This window comes from Carcharodon carcharias, chromosome 34 (assembly GCF_017639515.1).
Source record: "Carcharodon carcharias isolate sCarCar2 chromosome 34, sCarCar2.pri, whole genome shotgun sequence".
NCBI classification, from domain to species: Eukaryota; Metazoa; Chordata; class Chondrichthyes; order Lamniformes; family Lamnidae; genus Carcharodon; species Carcharodon carcharias.
Window position 1 is genome coordinate 23,209,593 of NC_054500.1, and position 20,862 is coordinate 23,230,454.

General features: G+C 49.1%; 1 protein-coding gene across 1 annotated transcript in view; it reads right to left on the reverse strand.

Moving 5' to 3' along the window:
• Positions 1-15,349, reverse strand: part of plekhg2 (pleckstrin homology domain containing, family G (with RhoGef domain) member 2) — a 172,300-nt gene extending 156,951 nt beyond the window's left edge. Inside the window, exons 1-2 of the mRNA XM_041179291.1 lie at positions 15,320-15,349; positions 2,390-2,901 (exon numbers count right to left, since the gene is read on the reverse strand). Coding sequence (XP_041035225.1) covers positions 2,390-2,901; positions 15,320-15,338 — 531 coding nt within the window. The 5' untranslated portion in view covers positions 15,339-15,349. The remainder of the gene's footprint in view (positions 1-2,389; positions 2,902-15,319) is intronic.
• Between the last annotated feature and the right edge of the window lie 5,513 nt (positions 15,350-20,862).

Here is a 20,862-nt window from a genome sequence, read left to right on the forward strand (position 1 = left end):
TATAAATGTTGCTTAATTGCAGGGGTTGCATTAGATGAGAGAACCCTATTAAAGGGACTCGCTATTGCACACGTTATAATTAACACAAGGCAATGTCCCTTCACTCAGTGTCGGGCGAACAGTGACATTTCTGTAAAATCGGTTAGCTCCTTGCTTTTAAAAAGAATCTCGAGCTATTCCAATTAACTTCACAATTCTGCCTCAGTCTCAAGTTACCCTCGGCCCCAGAGTCAGAGGAGAGTCTGGGTAAATCATACATTTCCAGTCAGGATCACACTGGGAGGGGTGATAGTCAGGGACAATCTGACTGTGGCTTGCCTTTTGTGCCCTTAATGTTTCACATCCAGTCAGCTTGATTTTCTACATCAATCAAGTGTTAATATTTTTGAATCCAATACCAAGTCTCCTCCAATCTCATTCCATAGAATGGGGTTAGAATCATAGAAGCACACCGCACAGGAGGCCATTTGGCCCATCATTCTTGTGCTGGCTCTTTGAAAGAGCTATCTAATTAGTCCTACTCATAGAGTCAGAGTTATACAGTGCTGAAACAGGCCTTTCAGCCCATCACTCCCCCAGCTCCTTCCCCAAAGCCCTGGTAATTTTTCATTCAAGTATTTATCCAATTTCCTTTTGAAAGTTACAACCGAATCTGCTTTCAGTTAGCGCATTCCAGATCACAACAACATGTTGTGTAAAAATATTCTTCCTCGTCTCTCTACTCATCATTTCGCCAATCACCTTAAATTGCTGTACCTCTAGTCATCAGCTGGCCTGCCCTGGAAACACTTTCTCCTTATTTACTCTGTCAAACCCCCTTATAATTTTGAACAATGCAATAAAATCCCCCCTTAACCTTCTCTGCTCGAAGGAGAACAATCCCATTTTCTCCAGTCTCTCCGTGTGAGCTGAAGTCCCTCATCCCGGGTCCCATTCTGGTAAATCTCCCTCCACACCCTCTCCAAGGCCTTGACATCCTTCCTGAAGTGCGGGGAGCCAGAGTTGAACACTATACTCCATGTGTTTTTCTTGACAATTATCCTAAAACAAAAAATTCTCTAAGGTTTTTCTAATATGTTCTCCTTTTTTGTGTGATGATGGCTGTGTTTATTGGTTATTCTTAGCTGCCTGAGAAATGGTGGTGTCCATGCTAACAATTGCTAAGCCATATTAGAGGATATTAAGAATCAAACATATAATGAGGCACAGATGGTGGTGGTGAAGGGACAGGATCCCCTCTCTGAGGGAACTATTGGACCAGTTGGGTTTTTATGACAATCCATCAACTTTCATTCTCCTCTTTTCTGATGCTAACTCACAAATTACCAAACCTGGTTTCATAAATCACCTTGGTCGTCACTCAACTCCACCCAGTCAAGTAGGGACTGCTTCTCCTGCTCCATCAGAATGGCACAGCTGCTAGGACTCACCTTTGAGTTAAAAGCTCAAGAATTCAAGGCCCACTTTAGCACACAGTCTAGGCTGAGGCCTCAGTGCAGCACTGAGGGAGTGCAGCATTGTCACTGCTGCTGTCTGCTGGATGAGTCATCCAACCAAGACCCCATTTCCTTCCTTAGAGGGACACAAAGTATCCTGTGTCATTATTGATAACCCTCAGGTTATCAAAACCAGGCCAGGAGATCCAGGAATTCTCTCGAGCCAACATTTATCCCTCAATTGACATCTCTAAAACCAGAGAATCTGGTTGATTATCTCTTCGCTGCTTGTGGGGGCTTGTTGTGGACAGTATAGTTTCCTACTTCATAACAGTGACTCCATTTCAAAAGTACTTAATTGTCTATAAAACATTTTGGAACACCCTGCATATGTGAAGGGTTAGGGTTAATATCTTGGTTAGGTATGTGGATGTTAGAGAGTAGAAATGGTTATAAAAAAAGACTTGCAGTGAAATAGCACCATTCACAAACATCGGACATCGCAAAGTGCCTTCCAGCCGATGACGTGTTTTTGGAGTGTAGTCACTGTTGTCATGCAGCAACCAATTTGCGCACAGCAAGCTCCCACGAACAGCAACGTGATAATGACTCACGCGATACGCAATGTGACATTGACCAGATAATCAGTTTTTGTGATATTGATTGAGGGATAAATATTGGCTCGAAAGAATTCCTGGATCTCCTGGCCTGGTTTTGATAACCTGAGGGTAAGGGGAGGAATTGCCCAGAATATTTCTTCCCGCAATTGGCCCGGTTCTTCCCCCTCACGGGAGGTTATTGGTTGCAGGAGCGGGGAAGGTGCTGGGGTGGTGGGGGGAATGTGGGAGGGAGATGTGTTTAGTTATCATGAGTGTGGGACAGCTGCTATTCTCCTGCCTGCCATTCTGCTCGGTAAGTGTCGCATCGGTTGAGCCCAAACTGCACCACCTTACCTCTACGATACTCTTCAAATCCCTAACGTACGCCTGTTCGGTTTCAATGATTTCCTTCACTACTCTATCCACGTGTGAGAGCTTGGCAAGTGGCTCTTTGGGTTTGGATGTCACAGAAGGGCAGGTAGCATTTTGGCACTTGGTCCTCGGAGCTCTCTCCATCACGTGGCCATTGGCTTCAATCCCCAGGCTCTCAGCCCTTCCATTCATCTCATCAGGCAGAGCCTTCATATGGCTGACCGGCGTCAAGTCTAGGCTGATATCGCTTCCATGCTGCGGCGGGTAGTTTAGGCCACTGGTGCTGGACACCAGAGCCCCATTGCTCCCAAACGAACTGTGACTGTCCTGCAGCGAGGCCGAGGAGGTAGAGGAGCTGAGGCTGACAGGGCGGTCACTGTCCGAGCACACGGTGTTGACTGACGTGCAGCTTCCCGAGATCGGGTCAGTGGACATCCCATCAACAACGGCTGACATCAGGCTGAGAGACGAGGCTGAACAAGGTCTGGAGGAAACTACAAAAAAGGAAGAAGGCAGAATTAGGAGCGCAATAAAGCACAGAACGTGAAGAGGCCGTTCAGCTCAACAGGCAATCTAACTCACCAAATCGAAGCAACACACTATAATATTCATTTGATCAGACACCTTTGCCCTCCCTTCATCTTTGGCTCCAGTGCCAAACACACATGTGCCATGATATCCAACAGAGAGATTGATTGTTGCAGAATGGAACCCACCTACCAGTTTCCAGCCAACTGTCTATCCAACTCCTTTCTTGGAAGAGTTAATAGGGCATTGGTTTTGAAACCTCTTTCACACATCTACCATGCTGAGTTCCCCGTTGCTTTCTACACGACAATGCTTCAGCCAGAGTTGACTTGCCAGCCAATCGTCACCTTTTACTCCAGTAGCACAAATTGTTGTGATTGTTTGAAATTTGGCATTCTTGCATTTGTCCTGATGAGTGCAAGATGAAAAGCTTCGGTAACATGTCTCGCTTTTCAGCAAGATTCATATTCTGAGCAACTTCTTCTAATATTCATTAGCAAAGAATCAATACATCCCTCACACAAACTACAGAGTCTAGGGGCAGCAGAAGGCCGTTCAGCCCCTCGAGCCTGTTCCATCATCCAATTAGTTCATGGCTGATTGGCATCTTAATTCCATTTATCTGTCTATGCTCCACACCCCTTACCCAGCAAAAATCTGTCGATCTCAATCTTGAAATTTTCAGTTGAAATCTTTAGCGTCAGTAATCCTGCAATACTGGTCAGTTCCAAACCTTGTGGCAGACACATCAACCGCTTCAGAGGTCCTTGTTACTTTACTAACTTTAACAGAATAGAACAGTGGGCAGAGAATTCTGATACAATCTTTTTAAAGCAGTTTTTCACTGCTGCTGCCAGGACTTGAAAATGTTCGTTTTACATCAAAATTACAGCGCGGAGACAAGTCATTCACCCAACTGCTCTGTACAGTGTTTATACTTCACACAGGCCATAATCCAGCCTATTTCATCTCAATCTATCAGCACCATCTTTCTGTTCCTGCCTCCCTTGTGTACTTATCTAGCTTCCCCTTAAATGTGTCACACTTAGCTGAATGCAGTTACAAAATCTGATCAATCGCAATCATCCAACGCGATGAACGTGTTCAACGAGGGGTTTGATGTTCGGAGGCAGAGTCACAGGGCACGTGGGTGGTTCCCCGACAGGCATTGTCAGTGGACGACTGTGGGCAATGCTTCTGAAAGTATCAGTTTAAATGCTGTCACTGTAATCGCACTCCGTTTCTCAGTAACTGGAGAAGAATAGGAACTGATTTTTTTTTAAAAAATTCATTTATTAGATGTGGGCTTCGCTGGCTGGGCCCAGCATTTATTGCCCATCCCTAATTGCCCTTGAGAAGGTGGTGGTGAGCTGCCTTCTTGAACCGCTGCAGTCCCTGAAGGGTAGGCACACCCACAGTGCTGTTAGGGAGTGATCTCCAGGATTTTAAGCCCTATTGAAACTTATAAAACTCTGAGGGGGTTTGACAAGGTGGATGCTGAGACGATGTTTCTCCTCATGGGGGGAATCTAGAACTTAGTGGGGGGGGTCATAGTTTCAAAATAAGGGGTCTCCACATTTAAGACAAAGATGTAGGGTATTGTAGGGTCATTCATGTTAATAGAGCCTAAGTCAATTGGTGAAGCCAAAACCAAGATACAGAGCCTTTCTTTATTGAGAGAGTTTATTGACTTGTTCACTCTCCCAGCTCTCCTCCCACTCAACCCAGTGTCCCAGCTGTCCCCTATTTATACGTGCTCAAAGACCATTAGTATCCATCACCTGTTTCTCTTAACCTTAACAATGTAATTAACATTACCAAACCTTAACAATGTAATTGACAATAGATTAACAGTTAGTCTGTGGAATTGGCTTCTCCCGAGAGCAGTGGAGGCTGGGTCATTGACTATATTCAAGGTGGAGTTAGACAGATTTTTGATCAACAAGAGAGTTAAGGGTTACAGGGGACGGGCAGGAAAGTGGAGTTGAGGCCACAATCAGATCAGCCATGATCTTATTGAATGGCGGAGCAGGCTCGATGGGCTGAATGGCCTCCTCCTGTTTCTTATGATCTTATAATCCCCTCAGAGCCTCCCACCTAGGTTTTTGTTCAATTTTTTGTCCTTTCATAACTGCCGTATGGCCGATATGGAACAGTTCAACATTCAAGATCTTCTCATGGCCTGTGTAGCAAAAGGATCTGGAGACACTGGGGAAGGTGATTTTTTTTTTCCTTTGTGAGGTTGATACCAGGATTGAGAGGGTATAACTGTCAGGGAAAGACTGAACAAGCTGGGGCCCTTTTCTCTAAGAAAGAGAAGGCCGAAGGATGACCTGAAAGAGGCCTTTAAAATGATAAATGATTTGATAGAGCAGACGGAGACAAGATGGTACCACTTGTGGTGGAGGCCAGAAATGGGAGCCATAAATTTAAGGTGGTCACTACTAAATCCAATAAGGAATTCGGAAGAAACCTCTTTACCCAGAGAGTGGTGAGAATGTGGAACTCACTCCCACAGCAAGTGGTTACGGTGAATAGTATAGATACATTTAAGGGGAAGAGCTCGAGGGAGACAAGATGTTGATAGGGCGAGATGAAGCAGGATGGGAGGAGGCTCATGTGGAGAATGAAGCATGGGATTAGTTGGGCCAATCGACCTGTCTCTGTGCTGTCAATTTCATGTAGTTTCATGAAGTGTCTCAATACAAAAATAGGGTCCCAGAGGGAAAACAGAAATAGAGGAGCCCAGAGCCCATTTTCCAGGAAGATCCAACAGAGTTTCTTCAGCACAACACCTTCAACAAAGAATAATCCTTCTACCTGGCACTCTGTCTCATCCTTTGAATCTTACACTTCAGCCCGAGCTTCTTTTACCAGTTCAATCTCGTGCTGACCGAGGAGATCAGAATCCATGAACCAACCAGCAATATTCTCAGACCATTAGCATCCGATGTGTTTCCATGGCCATCCTCAACATGTGTCCAGCAAAGTTTAACCTATGACCCTAATGCCACGTTCCTAGGCTCCTAAACCTTGGCAACTCGGCCCCATTCAGTTGTGTCTTTCTCACTCGCTGCTTGGTCCTGTTTGAGTGACTGGGGTCTGGAGGTTTGGAAGAAGCTGTTCTTAGAGATGCTGTGTCATTAATGGAAAAACCTTACATCAGAACACTAAAACCTTTCATTGTCCATTGATTGGTGAATGATTCTGAACTTCTGGCCTTCCGCCTACCAAACAAGTGTGCAAACTGTTCCAGAAGGTCATCTCCAAGATAAAACCTAATTAAACCCCTTCTGAAAATCACATCCATGACAGCGTTGGTCTTCCTCGAGCCACTAGCTCAATGAGCCTGTCCGGAAGCTCCACTTTTGTTAGTTAGGCAGAACCTATCATTCACAAATCAATTAACACTTTTCCAATTGCCAATTTATTCTGTCCTCAATCGTGGATTCCAGTAACTTAGCTACTTCTGGCGTGAAATTCCTTGTTTCCTTTTTGGTTACTTGGGCTGTCCCTTCCTCCTCTTCTTCTGGAATTATGGATCTCACCACTGAGTCAGAATGTCATAGTTCAAGTCCCACTCTAGATACCTGAGCACAAAATCTAGGCTGATACTCCCAGCATGGTACTGGGGGAGTGCTGCACAGTCAGAGGTGCTGTCTTTCAGATGAGATATTCAACTGAAGCCTCATCTGCTCTCTCAGGTGAACAGACAGAGATGAGGAGAATTCTTTCCCTCCGAGGGTTGTGCGACTCTGGAATTCTCTCCCTCCGAAGGTGGAGGAGACGGGGTCATTGAATATTTTAAGGCAGAAGTAGATAGATTCTTGTTAGGCAAGGGGATCAAAAGTTAATCGGGGTTAGATGGGAATGTGGAATTCGAAACACAAACAGATCAGCATGATCTTATTGAATGGCAGAGCATGCTCGAGGGGCCGAATGGCCTGCTTCTGCTGCTATTTTCTGTGTTTGTATGTAAAAGGTCTCACAGCCACTATTTCAAAGATGAGCAGGGGGAGTTCTCCCCAGCGTCCTTCAACCAGCATCACTAAAAATAGAAGAACTGGTCATTATTGCTCCTATTGGGATCTTGCTGTGCGCATGTTGGCTGCTGCGTTTCCTACATCACGACAGTGACTGCACTTCAAAGCGTAAAGCGCTTTGGGGCCTCCTGAGGCTGTGAAAAGCGCTATCTAAATGCAAGGCAGCCTTCTAATAGGCATGGATAGGGTTAAAGAGCCCAGACAGTTTTACAAAGCCCTCTCACTCACCTAAAACTAACCAGACTGTGTAAAACAGTCACATATCACAGAATACAAAAGTGTCTGTAACACACTGATTCCATTCAGACACAGCTGGCCAATGACCCCCAGTCTGCCCTGTTGATACCCCCCACAGCCCCTTAAACAAAACCACTCACTCTCCACCCACCCACCAGTCCCCCACCAACCCCCCCTCCCTCCCTCACCCCCAGAAAAATCTTCCTCCCCTTTGTGAGGCGTTCTGACTTACCAACCTTTCTCATTACTCACTGCAACATCACGCTTACGGGACATTTCCAAACTCCAGCAAGATTTCCTCTCTCCGGGGGGGTGGTGAGGAGAACATAAGCTTTTTTTGTCTGCCTGTGTCTCTGACAGGCTCCTGCCCCATTCATTGTGAGCAGCCAACAAACTGTCGCAAGCTCTCGAGAAAGCAGGACCGCTGAACCCGATTACACTTCCCCCTGCCTAACCAATACCATTCAAGGTATGTGGAGCACGTCTTTATAATCCCAGCCTCTTTAGAGAGATTCCTGCTTTCGGCTTAAGAGGGAAAAAAAAAATTCCTGGATTCCAAGACATTTCTGAGTCAGCTGGGCTCAGAGCGGAGCACCATCCAAGTCAGGATTTCAGGGGTTCAATCTCACTTCGTCCACGCATTTCGCTCGAGCTTTCTAAGTGGTACTTAGGAGGAGGCTGTGCTCCTTCAGAGAAGGCATTAAACATCTCATTCCGGGAAGATTGCATTGGGCTCCTCCTTTGTATCCCAGACAAGTTTTGTCAACAGCCATCACTAGAGAGCATGTCTGGTCATTTTCCCTCACTGCTCTCCGTGGGAGCTTGCTGTGCACAAACTGGGGTTGCCACACTTCTCCCTCTACAACAGCGACCGCATTTCAAGGGTACTTCGCCGGCGGCGAAGCGGTTTAGGGTGTCCTGAGGTCGTTACGTACTCTTAAGAATTCCCCTACACTGCTTCAAAGAGTGCCAATGGGATCTTTCCATGTCAACCTGAGAGGTCAGTCAGGATAAAAACAAAAATACCCGGAAAAACTCAGCAGGTCTGACAGCATCTGCAGAGGTCAGTCAGGACCTTTGTTTAAAATCTCAACTGAAAGACTGCACCTCCAACCATGCAGCACTCCCTCAGTCCTGTACTAAGAGTGCCAGCCTCCTTTTCCTGTTCGTGTTTCCAGAATGGGGCTTGAACCCGCAAACTTCAGACCCAGAGGCAAAAGGGTTACCCACTGAGCCAATAGGCGCTGCGAGACCTGTCTACAATTATCCTCAATAGCTACCATAAATGTCGGTGTAGAAGTCGACCTTTGAAGCCCCAAAAAATCCCTTCAAATATGGGGTCAACTTTTACGGTGAGTATAAAAGTGAACCGCTGGTGTGGGTGGTCACCATTTTTGTCGTCCGCCACACGGGTCTGCTGTGTGTGGGTGCGTCTTAAACTCCTGCGCATCTTCACATACAGTCCCTATCGCCCGCTTGATCCCTGTGCACAGTTATAAGGTGCTGGTAAGTAAAACATCCATTTGAGAGGTGAAAATTTGAGGCTGATGACTAATGAGAGTATAGCGTGTCATGGCTGGGAAGGGGGGGTTCAACTTATGCTCCAGTATATTTGAAAACATGATTTATGGGGCTGAAAAATGGGGTTGTCTTATATGCCAGGTCGACTTATATGCTGTGATATACGGTACATGTTTTACCTTCTGCCTTTATCAATAGGGAAAGATCTCAGACGTTTCACCGATGTTGAGAATATTCCCATGCTCATTAAGTACAAGTCAGGAGTGTGATGGAATACTCCCCACTTGCCTGGATGAGTGCAGCTCCCACAACACTCAAGAAGCTCGACATCATCCGGGACAAAGCAGCCCCGCTTGATTTGCACCACATCCACAAACATTCACTACCACCACCACCGACACACAGTAGGAGCAGTGTGTGTACCATCTACGAGATGCACTGCAGGAACTCATCAAGGCTCCTTCGACAGCACCTTCCAAACCCACGACCACTACCATCTAGAAGGACAAGGGCAGCAGACAGATGGGAACACCACCACCTGGAAGTTCCCCTCCAAGTCACTCACCATCCTGACTTGGAAATATATCACCATTCCTTCACTGTCGCTGGGTCAAAATCCTGGAACTCCCTCCGTAACAGCGCTGTGGGTGTACCTACACCACATGGACTGCAGCGGTTCAAGAAGGCAGCTCACCACCACCTTCTCAAGGGGCAACTAGGGATGGACAATAAATGCTGGGCCCAGCCAGCGAAGCCTACATCCCATGAACGAATAAATTAAAAATAAGACCAATACCTTGCTCTTCATAACTGCATTTTCCAGCGAAAGATCCTGATTTAAAGGGTGACTATTCCACCTTCTTTCCAAGAGGATCGAGACCAACCTCCTCCTCTACTGCTGCTCCACTGGAGATTTGCTCAGGCCACAAGTCAGGTAATTAAAGCAGGAGCCGTCAGCACCCACCACGAGACGTGTTTCCCAGCCAAAGCATCGAGGGAACCTGGAACTTTAGTTAAACCCAATTTTCCGGTGTTTCCAGGGTCCACCTCCCAAGGGACAGGGCCTAGATCTTTCACAGGGCTGCCCCACACCCCTGCCGTAACTTCACCGTGACTGCAACGGAAACCCATCTCCCAGGCATTAGTGGCATTTCAGTCACACTGCCAGTCAATGGAAGCAGACCGGAGGGAATTCGGAGGCCGTGATTCTTATTTTCTCTGTCTTGCAAGGAGGTAATTCTGAGTGACGACCTCTGGGATTCAAGTCCCCAGAGATACCCGACCCTCAGTGACTTATTTACAATAACCAGCAACTGGGAATGATTAAAAGATAGTAATCTAATCAAGGCGTTCCAATCTAATCGTCTACAATGTTCATTTTAACCCTTGGGGTTTGAATTATAGCCTATTAAAGTACTAATTCATAATGACAGTCACATCTTTTAATTAACCACAAGCAGACCTCCTGTGGCAACGCTCACAGTCCGTTGACAAACACAATGTTTCAGGGCAAGAGTCCTTTTGATAAACTGTGATTCAATGCAGAAACTAAGAGCCACACTTGCCGGAAGGGCCTGTCATACGCGGAGAGCTTTATCTAAATAGTGTCATAATCCTGCAAGTTTGATAAACTCCTGTTGTGTTACAGCAGCAACTTAATATTTATTGAAACATCTCACATGCTGAAGGAGGATTGACAGGGGGAAACCAGAACACAATCACAGTCCCGAAATAAGGAAGCTGACAACCTACACGGAGATGAGGAGGAATTTCTTCACCCAGCAGACTGCGAGTCTTTGAAGTTCTCCATTCCCAGAGACTAAGATTAACCCAAAAGACTGAACCTCAATAAATTATCAAGATCCATCCCCAGAGAGAGCATTGGGTGCTCACTTGTTGAGCAATAGTCAAGACTGAGACCGCTAGGGATTATGGGCACTTGAGGAAAGGGCCACAGTGGGAGAACTGAGCTGGAAGATCAGTCAATTATTTAATTGAACAGCAGAGCAGGCTCAAAGGGCCGAACAGCCTCTTCCTGCTCCTATTTCTGAACATCTTTCAGTTTTTAAGCTGGGCTTCTTGCCAGTCCCAGGAGGTCACATGATCTTGTGTGGGGCGGGGGAGGGTAGATACAAAAGGCACCAGAACTGTTTTGGGGGGGGCTCTGGATGGACTGGTGGGCGGGGGGTGGGGGGGGTTCGTGGGAGTAGGGTGGGCAGGGAGGTTGGGGGGGGTGGGTGGGGTGCAGGGGTTTTACTGTCTGTTATTATCCACGTGAAAGGCCCAAACCAGGCCGCTGGTTCACTGATTGTTGACCAGCTGGTCCTCTGTTTCGAGCTGAAGCAGTTTTGCTGCTGAGATGACATTGCAGCAAGCAAATGGTTAATGATGCACCGTCACCCTCCACAGTTTGTATTACAGCTCGGACTGGCCAAATCCCAGTCAGCCCATTAGACCACAGGTTAGCTAATCCTCCCCTCCTGACTGAGAGTCTTCAATAAACATCGGTCACGAAATAAAACCCTGGTTGTAACATTGCTGGAATGAGGTATAAATGATTCATTTGTAACGCACACTCCTGAGTTTGTAATAGCTGCAGCCCACTGAATCCATTCTCTTAAACACCAACTTAAGGAGCATGAGGAGGGTCAAAGTGGGAGCCTGGGAACTTGGCAAACTCCTTCCAATTCCTCAGAGTAGATCAGCCTCCCACCAAGTAGACTCAGGACCTCAGTGGTGGGTTTAAAGGCAGTGGCTCCAGTCCATTGCAGCCACCTCAACTCTCTGATTCCAAACAGCCAGGTCTTATAGCAAAGCCCGGTCCAGATGGATTCAATATGCTCCAGTCACAGAAGCTGCAGAGCTGGAGAAGGACAGAAGAACAGTGAGGCCAAACAGGAATACAAGACGGTATCTCGGCCTCACACTGTAACCTTGTTCATAACCGAGGCTTTACACTGCGTTAAAACCAGTCGAACTCGGAAGGAGTCCCCAGTGAGGTGCCATCTGTTGATATAGCTGGTGAGCAGTATTAAGAGATGGGGTCACAAACAGCTCACCCCCCTGACCTCACCCATTCCTAACAAGACAAACTCTCAATCCAAGCTGAGCTTTCACTGTCATCTCACTCGTGTTTGACTGAATTTAACTACAGTGGTTTTATTTTGCAGTGTAGCCGGGGTATAACCTTCCTCTTCAAGCTGTCAGCCTGGGCTTGGACACATTCTAGAGATTACAACACACAAACTCCCAGTGCCAATGTGTCCCAGCCATCGCATTCCCACTGTCCCCGCCGTTGCATTCCCACTGTCCCCGCCGTTGCATTCCCGCTGTCCCCACCATCACATTCCCACTGTCCCCGCCGTTGCATTCCCACTGTCCCCGCCGTTGCATTCCCACTGTCCCCGCTGTCGCATTCCCGCTGTCCCCACCGTCGCATTCCCACTGTCCCCGCCGTCACATTCCCACTGTCCCCGCCGTTGCATTCCCACTGTCCCCGCCGTCGCATTCCCACTGTCCCCGCCGTCGCATTATCACTGCCCCCGCCGTCGCATTCCCACTGCCCCCGCCGTCGCATTCCCACTGTCCCCGCCGTCGCATTCCCACTGTCACTGCCCCGCATTCCCACTGTCCCCGCCGTCACATTCCCACTGTCCCCACCGTCGCATTCTCACTGCCCGTGCTGTCGCATTCCCACTGCCCCCGCCGTCGCATTCCCACTGTCCCCGCCATCGCATTCCCACTGTCACTGCCCCGCATTCCCACTGTCCCCGCCGTCACATTCCCACTGTCCCCACCGTCGCATTCCCACTGCCCCCGCCGTCGCATTCCCACTGTCCCTGCTGTTGCATTCCCACTGTCACTGCCCCGCATTCCCACTGCCCCCGCCGTCGCATTCTCACTGTCTCCACCGTTGCATTCTCACTGTCCCCGCTGTCGCATTCCCACTGCCCCCGCCATCGCATTCCCACTGCCCCCACTGTCGCATTCTCACTGCCCCCACCGTCGCATTCTCACTGCCCCCACCGTCGCATTCTCACTGCCCCCACCGTCGCATTCTCACTGCCCCCACCGTCGCATTCTCACTGCTCCCACTGCCGCATTCTCACTGCCCCCACTGCCGCATTCCCACTGTCCCCGCCGTCGCATTCCCACTGTCCCAGCCGTCGCATTCCCACTGTCCCAGCCGTCGCATTCCCACTGTCCCCGCCATCACATTCCCACTGTCCCAGCCGTCGCATTCCCACTGTCACTGCCCCGCATTCCAACTGTCACTGCCCTGCATTCCAACTGTCACTGCCCCCCATTCCCACTGCCCCCGCCGTCGCATTCCCACTGCCCCCGCCGTCGCATTCCCGCTGTCCCCACCATCGCATTCCCGCTGTCCCCACCGTCGCATTCCCACTGTCACCACCGTCGCATTCCCACTGCCCCCACCGTCGCATTCTCACTGCCCCCACCATCGCATTCCCACTGTCACTGCCGTCGCATTCCCACTGGCCCCACCGTCGCATTCCCACTGCCCCCGCTGTCGCATTCCCACTGTCACTGCCGTCACATTCCCACTGTCACTGCCCCCGCATTCCCGCTGCCCCCACCGTCACATTCTCACTGCCGCATTCCCACTGTCACTGCTGTCGCATTCCCACTGCCCCCACTGTCGCATTCTCACTGCCCCCGCCGTCGCATTCTCACAGCCCCTGCCGTTGCATTCCCACTGTCACCGCAGTCGCATTCCCACTGTCACTGCTGTCGCATTCTCACTGCCCCTGCCGTCGCATTCCCACTGTCACTGCTGTCGCATTCTCACTGCCCCGCCGTCGCATTCCCACTGCCCCCGCTGTCGCATTCTCACAGCCCCTGCCGTCGCATTCCCACTGCCCCCGCTGTCGCATACCCACTGTCACATTCCCACTGCACCTGCCGTCGCATTCCCACTGCACCCGCCGTCGCATTCCCACTGTCGCATTCCCGCTGCCCCCGCCATCGCATTCTCACTGTCACCGCCGTCGCATTCCCACTGCCCCCGCTGTCGCATTCTCACAGCCCCCTCCGTCGCATTCCCACTGCCCCCGCTGTCACATTCCCACTGTCGCATTCCCACTGCGCCCGCCGTCGCATTCCCACTGCCCCCGCTGTCGCATTCCCACTGTCGCATTCCCACTGCACCCGCCGTCGCAACCCCACTGCACCCACCGTCGCATTCCCACGGTCGCATTCCCACTGCACCCGCTGTCGCATTCCCACTGTCGCATTCCCACTGCACCCGCTGTCGCATTCCCACTGCACCCGCCGTCGCATTCCCACTGCACCCGCCGTCGCATTCCCACTGTCCATCCTACTCATGGCCAATAAGAAAGCAAGATCCCACAGAGAGCAATGTGATAATTAAGACACACCTGCACTTTCAGTCCCCTTGTTTGAGGGATACATATTATCCAGGACACAGAGCTTGTTTGAGTAGTAGCATCTCAGGCAAAGCATGGCACCTCCAACAGTGTAGCACTCCCTCAGTACTGTCTCTCTGACAGTGCAGCACTCCCTCAGTACTGACCCTCTGAGAGTGCAGCGCTCCCTCAGTACTGACCCTCTGACAGTGCAGCACTACCTCAGTACTGACCCTCTGACAGTGCAGCACTCCCTCAGTACTGACCCTCCGATAATGCAGCACTTCCTCAGTACTGACCCTCCGACAGTGCAGCACTCCCTCAGTACTGACCCTCCGACAGTGTTGCTCTCCCTCAGTACTGACCCTCCGACAATGCAGCACTTCCTCAGTACTGACCCTCCGACAGTGCCGCACTCCCTCAGTACTGACCCTCCGACAGTGCCGCAGTCCCTCAGTACAGCAACGGGAGCATCCGTCTGGATTTTCTGCCCAGATCTCTGGAATGCGACTTTAACCCAAAACATTTGGACTCGGGAGGTGTGACTGCGTCCCGCTGAGCTCAGCGGTTGAAGTTTATACCTTTGTGGAGAGGGAAACATGGGGGTGCGAAGCTGCCTTGAGGAACTCGCCCTTTTTTTAATAAACGTGGGACGAAGCAACAAGAAGAAATGGTTAATTTGGGGAAAAACCGACAACACAAAATGTACAGGCAGCTGGGCAAACGCGTCCCTGAGTCAATTGGATAAGATTAGAGCATAAAGCACATTCTTTTTGTAGTCATTGTTCAATAAGCTGCTTTTCAAAGCTGCCTTTGGACTTGGAATGGGCCGAAATCTACCATTTGTGCAATTTCAACAAGGTTGGGGGTCAGGGTTGGGGGGAGTGGCGGGGGGGTGGGGGGGTGGGGTGGGTGGGTGGATGAGAATAAGTGGGTCTTAATTGCAGGGGAAAGCATTGCCAAACTGCGCCGAGCACTCACTTCCTGAGCAAGGCAGATTGTAAAACCACAAACGGACACAGCCACCGCTGCACTCACACAGCTCAGCTGCACACACAGGTTCCTTTCCACCATGAATGGGAGAACGTCCTTGACTTGCCTGAGAAGCCATTGAGGGAAAGGCCGGTGGGGAGGGGGCTGGTGGGGGAGAGAGGAGATCCCTTCATCCGAAGCCAAAGAGGAAGAATAAGATTTACCTTTCCCTGCATTAGCCATCTTCCACTCTTTTCTCGTGGCCCCTGTTCCCTGTCAAACTACGAGAGGCGTCAAGACCGAGAAAGGCGGGTCTGGCCCGACAATAGCGTGTGAGCACCCGCTAACTCTGGCAACACCTTCCTGTTTGCAGACGTCAGAACATTTTAGGTTGCAGGTTCTGCACTAATCGCTAAATAACCTGCAACAGCAGCATCAGTTTAGCAGAGAAAGAGAGAGAGAGAGAGAAAGAGAAGGAGAGAGGGAGAGAAATACTCATGGTTGCCAGGCAACAAGACGAAAGAGATTTGTTCATGCAGAGGAAGGTAACTGTCCCTTATTTTTTGGCACGGTGCTGATGGTAAATACTTTAATCATCCTGAATGACGACAGATTTGAGTGTCGCTTGTATTCCATCCCAGCAGCATTTCGATCCTGATGTGGAATCCAATGGATTAATTTATTTCCCATTCCATTGAATTCTACCGGATCAAACCGTTTCCCATTGTACAAATTTAATCTTTTAATCAACAGCCTGCATTAAATATAACGCCTTCAATATTGAAAAATATCCATTGGGTCCGAGAGTCGCAAGTTCAAACCCAACTCCAGTGACTTGGGCACAAAGTCCAGGCTGACACTCCCAGTGCAGTACTGAGGGAGTGCTGCACTGTCGGAGGGTCAGTACTGAAGGAGTGCTGCACTGTCAGAGGGTCAGGACTGAGGGAGTGCTGCACGGTCAGAGGGTCAGTACTGAGGGAGTGCTGCACTGTCAGAGAGTCAGTACTGAGGGAGTGCTGCACTGTCAGAGGGTCAATACTGAGGGAGTGCTGCACTGTCAGAGGGTCAGTACTGAGGGAGTGCTGCACTGTCGGATGGTCAGTACTGAGGGAGTGCTGCACTGTCGGAGGGTCAGTACTGAGGGAGTGCTGCACTGTCAGAGGGTCAGTACTGAGGAAGTGCTGCACTGTCAGAGGGTCAGTACTGAGGGAGTGCTGCACTGTCGGAGGGTCAGTACTGAGGGAGTGCTGCACTGTCGGAGGGTCAGTACTGAGGGAGTGCTGCACTGTCGGAGGGTCAGTACTGAGGGAGTGCTGCACTGTCAGAGGGTCAGTACTGAGGGAGTGCTGCATTGTTGGAGCTGCTGTCTTTCATTAAACTGAGGTCACATCTGCCCTTTCAGCCGGATGTTTTTCACACTCTTTCACAGGATGTGGGTGTAGCTGACTAGATCATCATTTATTGCCCATTCCTAGTTGCCCTTGAGAAGGTGGTGGTGAGCTGCATTCTTGAACTGCTGCAGTCCATGTGGTGTAGGTACACCCATAGTGCTGTTAGAGAGGGAAGAAAATCCCATGGCATTATTTGAAAGTAGAGCAGGGGAGTTCTCCCAGGTGTCCAGGGCCAATATTTATCCTTCAATGAACATCATATTAAGAGATAATGTTTTTTTTTCATTAATGCTATGTGGGCATCGCGGGCTTGGCCAGCATTTATTGTCCACCCCTTGTTCAGAGGGCATTTTTAACAGCCAAGCACATTGCTGTGGGTCTGGAGTCACATGTAGGCCAGACCAGGTAAGGACGGCAAATTTCCCTCCCTAAAGGGCATTAGTGACCCAGATGGGTTTTTATGACAATCGACAATGGTTTCATCGTCATTGTGGTGGGATTCAAACCCGGGTCCCCAGAGCGTCACCCTGGGTCTCTGGATTACCAGCCCAGCGAAAATACCACTACGCCATCGCCTCCCCTTGTCATCTCATTGCTGTTTGTGGGATCTTGCTATGCACAAATTGACTTGCCCGTTTCCTACGTTACAACAGTGATTGCACTTCAATAAAGGAACTCAATTGGCTGTGGGTCGGCTTTGGGAACATCTCGAGGATGTGAAAGGCTCTGAGAAATGCAAAGTCTTTCTTTTCGTTGAAACAATTACTTAGCGAGAAAGAGCTGGTGAGCTTGGGAACATTTCTGCGGGTGTCATTAATACAATCGCCATGACGACCTGTCAGATTGAGTGACGTGGCACATGAGCTCCTCCCACATACAGGGAGACCACTAGCCCTTTAACATTGGGTCATTCGAATTTAAACTCATGCGGCTGGGCACCTTGAAGTTGATTCATGGCACTGAGTGGAAGTGTTACACAGATCTTGTACACTGCCCGGTCAGTTGATGAATATAATTTATTTCTACATATAAATTGGGGACAGAGTGGTGGAAGTGGCTGCCGGAGTTTGCTCAATAGTGCCACGCATTGGCCAGACCCTGCAATTACATTGTGATCGTTGACATAGAAAAGTGAATGGTTCCTGAATCAATCCAGCATCGCAGACCCAAACAGCTGTAGCTACTGGGATGTCTTTGCTGAAAGATTGTTTATAATACCAAAGTAAAATGTAATTACTGATAACTACAAGAACATCTGTCTTGGTATTGCGCCTGTGGTGCACGTTACAGAAAGACATGTAAACGTTGTAGAAGGTGCAGTGTGCTCTCACACTGGCTCAGCTTGCTGACGTTTCTAATTCCTTGTAGCAGACACCTGATTTTAACTGCAGTGATGTTCAATTGCAGAAAGTGCCAGGCAGTGACATGAGCAAAACCCACCCATGTGGCAACGATTTGCTGAAACCCTCACAGGGGGACCACACACCATCCAACAGTGCAAACAATGTCATTGAAATAGGTTATCTGCCCACCCATGCCCCTTAGACACCACCTTCCAAACCCACGACCATTACCATCTAGAAGGACAAGGGCAGCAGATAGATGGGGACACTACTGCCTCCAAATTCCCCTCCGAACCACTCACCACCCTGACTTGGGAATATATTGGCCGTTCCTTCACTGTCGCTGGGTCAAAATCCTGGGACTCTCTCCCTAACAGCACTGTGGGTGTACCTACACCACATGGACTGCAGCGGTTCAAAAAGGCAGCTCACCACCACCTTCCCAAGGGCAATAAATGCTGGCCCAGCCAGTGAAGCCAACATCCCCAGAACAAATTTAAAAAAAACACATTGCTTGTGGGAGCTTGCTGTGCACAAATTGGCTGCCATGTTTCCAACGTTACAACAGTGACTACATTTCAAAAGTACTTTGTTCACTGCAAAGCGGCTCAGGATGTCCTGAGGTCATGAAAGGCGTTATAGAAATGCAAGTTCTTTATTTCTCTTGTGCCCGGGTGCTGGACTCTCGGTCCAGTGCCGAACGCCGTGTTACACATGATGTATGGACCCATGAGCAAAGCAATGGCGTCTCTAGCACAGAATGAAAGCACCCTGACCACGGCCAGGATACTCCAGTCCTGTAGGGGAAATTTCCCCTACATGTGTTATTTTCTGACTGACCCCTATCCAGTATCTGTCCGCCAACCATCCTGTACGATGAGCTAAGGAAAGCGACAAATAAAAAGGAACATTGTGGTCAGGGGCTGTTCACCTAAACAAATCTCCAACCGCTCAACCCTGCCTGAGTGAGCTGTGAGACCCTCTTTTGAAAAGTTACTCACAGCTGCCTCAACCCAGCTTCACATCCAGCCCACGTGGAGAACAAGATTTGGGTGTTGGATAAAATCCAGTAAAGGATATTAAAACAGGACCCACATGAGAATAATTGGCTGTTGGACTGATCTGACCTGCACACGTGGCCATTTATTTTTAAACACCATGTGTCATTTTTAGCTGAGGCGGCGGTAGGGTTGCCAACTCTGCCTGCACTCATTCCTGGAGGTTTCATCAAATCGCAGCCAACCCTCGACTCCCTACAAATGCCCCCACTCGGTCAAACAGGTTTCCATCCGCCCACCACCAATACTTCCAGAACTGAAGAGAATGAACTCACAAGATGTGTTCACAGTCCTGGACACAGCAAACCTGGAGATTAACAATCAACTCCAGGGCAGTCCTGGAGCATTGGCAAATATAAAACTAGTCACCATTATAAAGCGGAACATTGGATTTTAAGATTGAAACATCAATATAAATATTCATGATTGGACTCTCTGGCACAACAATAATCCATGCTCCAACCACACTTCACCTGGACTACACTGTTCTTGACTCCCCACGTCCAACTCCATGGAAGTTTCACTAAAATATTAAAAATCTCATGTCTCTATTAGCTTTATCCATCGTATGTTCATAATGGAATCTGCCTATGTAAACTTGTCACGTGGTAATTACAGCCTCCAGACAGTGGTGGTGCTGTAACACCACGGCCTCAACCTTCCTGTTCCCTGGTAACTATAATCCATACTCAAAATGCTGAACAGAGGGCGCCTTTGGTAAAGATCGGGTAATCTGCTCTACTCCGACAACCAGCCAGCAATAAACAACAATGACTTGCATTTATATAGTACCTTTAACATAGTGAAATACTCCACGGATATTTCACAAAAGATTTATCAACAACAACAAAAAAAATCGATATTAAGAGGAGATATTAGGACAGGTTTTAAGGAACATAGAAAGAGACAGAGGTAAAGAAGTGGAGAGGTTTAGGGAGGGATGTCCAGTGCTTACAACCCAGGCAGCCGAAGGTACGGCCTCCAATATTGAAGCGATGTAGCCGGAATTGAAGGAGCGCAGGTTTCTTGGAGGGATGTGGGGCTGGAGGAGATTATAGAGGTAGGGAGAGAGAGAGAGAGAGGCCACAGAAGAATTGTAAAACAAGGAGAAGAATTTTCAAATTGAGGAATTGCTGGATTGGGAGCCGGTGTAGGACAATGAGCACAGGGATTTGGTGGGTGTTAGGAGACTGTTAGCTGAGTTTTAGATCAGCTAAAGTTTGTGGAGGGGGGTGCAGGAGAGAGGCCAGCCAGGAGAGTATTGGGATAGTCCTGCCCACAGCTAACAAGGGGTTTGGATGAGGATTTCAGCAGCAAATGGCCTGACCCCCAGCCCACCCCAACCCCCACCTTCTTCCTACAGTGAGAGAGGAGCTACATTGATATGCTCACTGCACCCTCTTATTCGTCAACTTTTGGTGATTTTTAATTGATAAGCCAATCAGACATTACGGGGCTGGAGACAATGCGCTTACCCTGTGAGGGACAAAAATTCCACTTATAGTTTCTGGTGGAGTTTCCCTTTAAGAAACAGAAGGTTTCCATTTTACAAATAGTCCCTATCACTGCTCCTCCTGATGTGAAAGATCAGAATGAGGAGCAAATCGCTCAGATCTTCCATTTAAGCCCACAATCATTGAAAGTGAATCTCTGATCTCGATTAGAGGCTTGGACTGACGTGTGGGACTGCGCCAAAGGCTCTGGGACTGATTCCTGACCTTTGCAGTGCCGGCAGACTCTGGGGTGTCAGAAGGGAAGCAGGAATGGGAATTTCACAACTGCGGAAGTCCAATTAGGCCCAAGCTAGGGAGGAGAGAAACACTCACTGGTATGAATCAGGGACCGCTGCTGAAAAGCGCTCGCTTCCGTGGGGGTGCACGTGTTTGTGTGTGCACACGTGTGTGCGCCTGAGAGTAAATGCACACGGGAATGCGTCTGTGCAAGTACACACTGTCTGCGTGGCACGCGTGCATGC